Here is a 7180-nt window from a genome sequence, read left to right as displayed (position 1 = left end):
ATGATTTAAGGGCCCTAAATGACATAGTACAAGACTGGCCTGCTGAAGTTCCAAACCCTCACACGCTGCTGACCAACGTTCCACCAGAAGCCAAGTACTTTACAGTAATTGATCTATGTGGAGCATTTTTTTGTGTGCCCCTGGCGGAAGAATGTAGACATTTGTTTGCATTTACGTACAAAGGTAAACAGTACACATATACCCGCACTCCACAGTGATTGAAGCACTATCCTCATGTGTTCAATCAGGTGCTAAGAGCAGACCTTGAAGATCTGATACTTGAAGGAACATTGATTCAGTATGTGGATGATCTGTTGATCTGTGCCCCCTCCTTGGAACAATGCCATGCTGATTCTATGAAGGTTTAAAAGCGATTGGCAGAAGGAGGACACAAGATGTCAAAAACAAAACTTCAGTATCGCCAATCCCAAGTTGAATACCTAGGACGAACAATTGCGCATGGAACAAAGGCAATAGCACCAGGACAACTAGAAGGAATTAGCAAAGCGCCGCTTCCTCAAACAGTTGCTCAGATGATGACGTTCTTAGGGATGACTGGATTCAGCTCAGACTGGATAGAGGAGTATGCGGTTAAAACAGCTCCTCTGCGAGAAATCATGAAAGAAGCAGGACAGCTAGACCTTAGAGCAAGTCTTGAATGGAACAGTGATGCCCTAATTGCATTTGAAACAATGAAAAAAGAGATGCAATCCGCTCTGGCTCTAGCAGCCCCAGATTATACAAAACCATTCTTGTTGTATGTGGCAAACAGATGTGATAGGTATGCGACGGCGGCACTTATGCAAGAAACATGCAGTGGAAGATGAAAACAGCCCATTGCGTATTATAGTACTAAATTGGACTCTGTTGCCCAGGGATACCCACCATGCTATCAAGGCTTAGCTGCGTTACAATATGCATATGACAAGGCATCCACCATCACCATGGGATATCCAGTAACAATACACACACACCATAAAATAGTGGAACTGATAGAGAAAGGAAAGCTTGTTCTTACCAATGCCAGAACTTTAGAATGCATGACTCTACTGACCTATCCAGATGTTATCCATTAAACGGTGCAGTACAGTAAATCCGGCTGAGAGAATTCTTTTGGAATTTGAGGGACAGGCACATGATTGTGTAGCAGACTCCTTGACGTTTACCAGACTTCGACCAGACCTAGAGTCAACCCTGTTGCTTAATGTGGGGGAAGAGTACATAGAATAATATTTTGTAGATGGGTCCTGTTATAAAGATCATATGGGAAATCATGCAGTAGTACAAAAACAAGGAAAGGAGTTTAAAGAAGTGATAGCAGAATAATGTCCACAGCCATGCTCAGCCCAGTTAGCCAAACTAAAAGCACTCACCGCGGCCTGTATCCTAGGAAAAAGAAAGACAGTTAACATCTATACTGACTCAGCATATGCTCATGGGGTATGTCATTTATTTGTGGCAGTCTGGAAACAACGAGGGTTTAGGAAAATTGATGGTACACCCATACAACACCACGAGCAGATTGTAAAATTAATGACGGCGTTAATGTACCCCACAAAATAGGCGATAATAAAGTGTCAGGCGCATAAGAAAGGAAATTGACTTATAATCAAAGGAAACAATGCGGCTGATGAAGCTGCCAAGAAGGCATCTAAATGCACCATCCCAGTGTTAACGGCACCAATCGTCATTATTGAATCTATACCGCAATCAGATGACATAATTAGGATGCAGGAAAGGGCAGGACCTTATGAACAAACAATGTGGCACCAAAGAGGGGCCACCAAAGATGCGACAGGATTATGGAGGTCTCATGAAGGAACCATAGTAGCGCCCACTATGTTGCTCAATCTACTGATAACTGATGCGCATGGTTTTGACCATTGCGCAAGGGGGGAAGTGAAAAGGAAAATTAAAAAACAGGAATATTGGTCACGATATCTGCAGGCAACGGTAGATGAGGTATTAACAAAATGTGAGGTATGTGCACAAAACAATGTACGAAAATAAATAACTACGCCTGTAGGTCACATACCAGTCCCAGAAGGACCATTTCGACACCTAGTCATGGACTATGTAGATATGATAAAAAAGGTGAATGGCAAAAGATACATGCTAGTGATCGTAGATAGATTTAGCAGATGGGTGATAGTTACTAATGGAGGGCCTGGTGACCCTGGGGAATGCGAGAAGCAGACACTATCACTGCCACTGATCTCTCCTTATGAGGAGCAATCGGTGGCAGTGGCATATTTATTTTGGGTATGTGGAGAACAAAGAATTAGAGCCACTTTGCCTAGAGGATGGATGGGAACGTGCTAGAGTACAAATGCTTCAGGAAGTAGTTATATCAGAATGGGAGTTAGTAAAAACAACAAATCAGGACGCACAGAATAATAATAAATGTGTAAAAAGAGCGCATGAACATGACCCCAATGTATATTTGGATTCAATAGGTCAGCCTAGAGGAATTCCAAATGAATATAAGGCAAGAGATTAAATTAAAGCAGGATTTGAATCAATATTTGTCTGGATATCACCTAACAAAAACCTAGAATGGATCAATGATATTTACTATAATCAACAAAGGTTTATTAATTACACAGACTCTGCATTAACAGCTCAGGGAGAGCAAGTACAGGTGTTGTGGAAAATAACCACTATACTTTATTAAAAATCAAAGGTCTTACAGAGTTTTTGTTGCATCAAGAATGACTTTATTTTTAATTCAACAAAGCCAGGTCAATCTGCAGATTGGAACCCCCCTTACTCTCTCCCTCCATTTTATATAGTCCCCTCTTCAGTTTCCCCGCTCTTTTATTGCTCCGCCCACTTCCTTTGTCTCTGAGGGCGGCTAAACTCGACTTTTATTATGCGCATAGTACTCCAACCAATCACTCACTCCCCTGTCTTGCACACACACTCATGTTTAGTTTAAACATGACAAGGCCCTAAATCCTTGAAACATACACAAACCCCACACACACAGTGAAATGACCCAATTCAATTCCTGGCCCAGTAACAAAGAAATCTAACTCTATGCTATTGATTAACCCAGTTCTACCTCATAGTCCATTAAACTCTACAGTTCATTAATAATAATTCACCACACAGGCTACAAGTAGAATGACATGGCAGAATAGGCAGGCTTTAAACTGGCTGTTGGCAGAAAAAGGTGGAGTTTGTGTTATGTTTGGGGATGAATGTTGTACCTTCATTCCCAATAATACTGCTCCAGATGGTTCATTCACTGAAGCAATGACTAAACTCAAAAGAATACAAAAATAAGTTAAGGACAATGCTGGGCATGACGCTCACACTTGGGATTGGATGGACTTAACTTTGGGAAAGTCGGGAGCAATGTTTACAAAAATGGCAATCGTGATAGGCATAGCACTTGTAGTAATGGGAATGGTCTTTTTTTTGTGTACTGCCTTTGTTAAAATCACTCTTGATCCAAACCACAGTAAAGCAAATGACTGTACAGACAATTGTTAATCATTCACCCAAATAAATACACCCTGTTCAGGGAGCTCCAGGACAGTATGTTCATTAATATGGGAAGCCCTGTAATATTAAAGGAGGACCAATGGACTGCCCATTTGGGAATCCTGAATGTCTGTATGGTGTTGTCCCTGGGGGTGGATGGGCCTGTCATGGTTACAAAGCTCAACAGCAACAATTGGAGGTTAGCTTTGAGGGAAACCTTCCGGATTTGTACCCAGTACCTGACTGGGCTCCTCGTCCTCATCGTGATGGGTCAGACTATGAGGAAGATACATTGGTCTGAATATATATTCTTATAAAATATAACCACAGATGGCAAGGCTAAGAATAAGTATATGCACATGCTTACACTCATTTTTTTTTTTTTTGGAAGTCCCAAAGGGGGGAATATATGGATGATTTTCTAGTACATATGTTGTAGAATGAAACACCTATATGCCTTAAATGCTTATGGATTAAGAACCAATTAAAGGGTAAAAACAGAGCAGAGACATTTCTTTAGTGCAAACACTGTGCTTCTGATAATGGATGGTTCCCTCTTAACTCCCTGCAGCTGGTCTGGGTATGTCAATGACGTGATGGAGATGAAACTTCTCGTTGTGGAGATTGGAGTAACAATGTAACTAGTGTTAACACTTGTTTGTGCTTATGACCTGACACACATAGCCACAAGGAAAAACCATAGTGGCTCAGGGTCCTTGGAGGATGGCTGTTGGGAAAGGCTTAAATGTATGTTATGGACATGACATGTGTAAACCATGTTTAAGTATTAATTTATATGTTTTATAATGTGTTATGAAATGATAAGGGTAAAACAGAATGAACATGAGTTATATTTTGTACTCCAGATGCATGCCTGGATAGTGAATATAGTCAACACAGAGTGTGATTGTTTTTAAACATACGTATGTATATCATTTCTTGAGTCACGTCACCAATATAATGAGACAAGAGACAGAGGCCCATTTAGAGAAGCGCACGTAGCCCTTGTAAGTAAATAACATGTGACACCGAAGGATGTTAATCATGGACATATAATGGAGTGACTGTGTATGTTGTATCAGTATTACTATGCATTTGTGTCTGTATAAAAGGAGAGCTCCGGATCAGGGCAAGCAGTTGATCCATGGACCAGCTCGGCTTTGTTATGCTTTAATAAAGTCTATTCTGAATTCACAAGCTCTGGTTTTTTGAGAGATACTTTTGAGTTAAATATTTCTACCACACTGACAGGAGAGATGACCAGCGGGGCTATGTTTCTTTTACCATCAGGATACCCACAGTGGAAGTATGGATAGAGTTTCTCAGTGAATTTGTAGCCAGTGAAAGAGCAGATGTGAGATCTGGCAGTGACATCCACATCATAAATGGAGACCCGACCCTCCTCATAATCTACAAACACCCCCACCTTCTGAGGCGTCTTTTTCAGGTGGTGGTGTACTTTGGGGTCATTAGGCTCATAGTCATTATCTGTACCCAGGCCAAAAGTCCAGAGTCCATCCTCAGGGCTCAGTGGTGACCACCCCTGCCTATTGATCGACTCAGTGGCCACTCCTAAATCCCATTCAGTCTTCCCCTTCACCTGTACCTCATAGTAAGATTTCCCTGAGGAGAAACCCTCCTTTCCCAGGACGCTGTATATATAAGTAAACCTCTTTGAGTTCTTAGAGAGATTCTGTGATTGGTCCCCATACCTCACTTGTTTCCCATCCACGGACAGGATTAGTTCAGGATATGCTGTGTCAGGGTCCAGAGTCACATCCACTGCATACTGCTGAATAATCTTCATCTCAGCTTCACACAACTTCTTCAGCTCATTCTCCATCTCATTATGAAATCTTATCAGTTTGTCCTCCAGGTGAGACACTGCTCTCTTCATGTAACCCAATGGCAGGTGGCTTTGAACACTGATCTCAGACCAGTCCTTGGTCTTTACTGGGAGACACCAGGATGGGGAGCTCTGGAGGAGTTGATGGTCCTCGGTGTGTAGGAGCTGCCCCAGCTCAGAGCTTATCCTCTTCAGCTCAGTGATTTCTTGCTCCAGTTCTTTGATGAGACCTTCAGCCCACCTTTCTGCAGCTTCTTGCATCTGCTCAACCACACCAATGAGCTCAGCCTTACATTTCTCAAAGGCGTGAACTAGAGCGGTGAAGATCTGCACTTTGTCAGACATCTCCCTCTCAATGTGTCTCTTGCTGAGCTCTACTGAGTGTTTGATCTCCTTAACCTTCTGCAGTCGCTCCTGAATCATCTGTTTCACTTTTGCCTCTGTCTTCCCAAGCTGAGCCTTCCTTTGGTCACATTCTTCTTCTAGTGTAACGGTGTTGTGAGCTTTGTGGTCAGTTTCAGAGCAGAACTGACACACAGATGTCTGGTCAATCCTACAGAACAGCTCGAGGAGTTTGTTGTGCTTCTTACAAATCCTGTCTTCAAGGTTCTTTACAGGGTCGATCAGTTGGTGTCTCTTCAGGGCTGGGGCTATCTGATGAGGCTCCAGATGAGTGTCACAGTACGAGGTCAGACAAACCAGGCAGGACTTCAGAGCCTTGCGCTTCCTGCCAGTGCAGACATCACAGACCACTTCTCCAGGCTCTGCAGAGGAATCCTCTCTGTCTCTCACTCTCAATCCCTTAAAATATTCTGCAACTCCTCTGAGTGTTCTGTTGACATCCGGTTCAGGTCTTCTGTGGAATATCTTCATACACAGGGGACATTGGCACAGGTCTGTGCTATCCCAGTATCTTTTGATACAGGCCTTGCAGAAGTTGTGTCCACACGGGATGGAGACTGGGTCAGTGAACACATCCAGACAGATAGAGCACTGGAACTGCTCTTCAGACAGGAGACTGCTGGGGGATGTCATATCTGGAAGACATAATGAACATAAACCATAAAGAACGCCTAAACCATAGACTAAATCAGTTATTGGAATGAGTCAGCTTTTGATAACTTTGCTTACTCAACATACAGTGCCTTCAGAAAGCATTCATACCTCTTGACTTATTCCACATTTTGTTGTGTTACAGCCTGACTTCAAAATGGATTGAATATTTATTTTTTACCCATCTACACACAATACCCCATAATGACAAAGTGAAAACATGTTTTTAGAAATGTTAGCACATTTATTGAAAATGAAATACGAATGATCTAATTTACATAAGTATTCAATACATGTTAGAATCACCTTTGGCAGCGATTACAGCTGAGTCTTTCTAGGTACGTCAATAAGAGCTTTGCACACCTGTATTGTACAATATTGGAACTTTTTTTATTTGTTTTATTCTTCAAGCTCTTGAGAGGGAACGCAAATTTCCCAGCACACTCCAGCAGGGAAACTACCCCTTCCCGTGCCTCAGCGGCCTTGGTGACATCTGTTCATAGACTTTGTAAAGTATCTCCCCCTTTCTGATGGTTTTACCACTATTCTGGTTGTTGACAGATTCTCTAAATCCTGCCGTTTTATCCACCTCTCTGGTTTACCTACCGCTCTCCAGGTCGCTGAGGCACTTTTCAGCAGATCTTCCGGCACTATGGCCTTCCGGAGGACATAGTTTCCGACTGTGGTCCCCAATTCACATCATGGGTCTGGAAAGCCTTTATGGAGAAGCTGGGGGCCACGGTCAGCCTCACATCCAGGTACCGGCCTCCGTCTAATGGGCAGGTGGAGAGG

At 42.7% G+C, this 7180-nt stretch overlaps 1 protein-coding gene across 1 annotated transcript; it reads right to left on the bottom strand.

The window, feature by feature from the left end:
* Positions 1-4669: 4669 nt before the first annotated feature.
* On the bottom strand, positions 4670-6370 carry LOC311130351 (E3 ubiquitin-protein ligase TRIM39-like; the record flags this gene model as incomplete). Its single annotated transcript, XM_084163075.1, has 1 exon — positions 4670-6370. The coding sequence occupies one exon, from the start codon at positions 6368-6370 to the stop codon at positions 4670-4672; it is 1701 nt and encodes a 566-aa protein (XP_084019201.1).
* Positions 6371-7180: the final 810 nt, after the last annotated feature.

Source organism: Coregonus lavaretus (genome assembly GCF_964263955.1).
Source record: "Coregonus lavaretus genome assembly, chromosome: 6".
Taxonomy (NCBI): Eukaryota; Metazoa; Chordata; class Actinopteri; order Salmoniformes; family Salmonidae; genus Coregonus; species Coregonus lavaretus.
The sequence above is the reverse complement of the archived record's forward strand: the minus strand, read 5'-3'. Positions and strand labels throughout refer to the sequence as shown.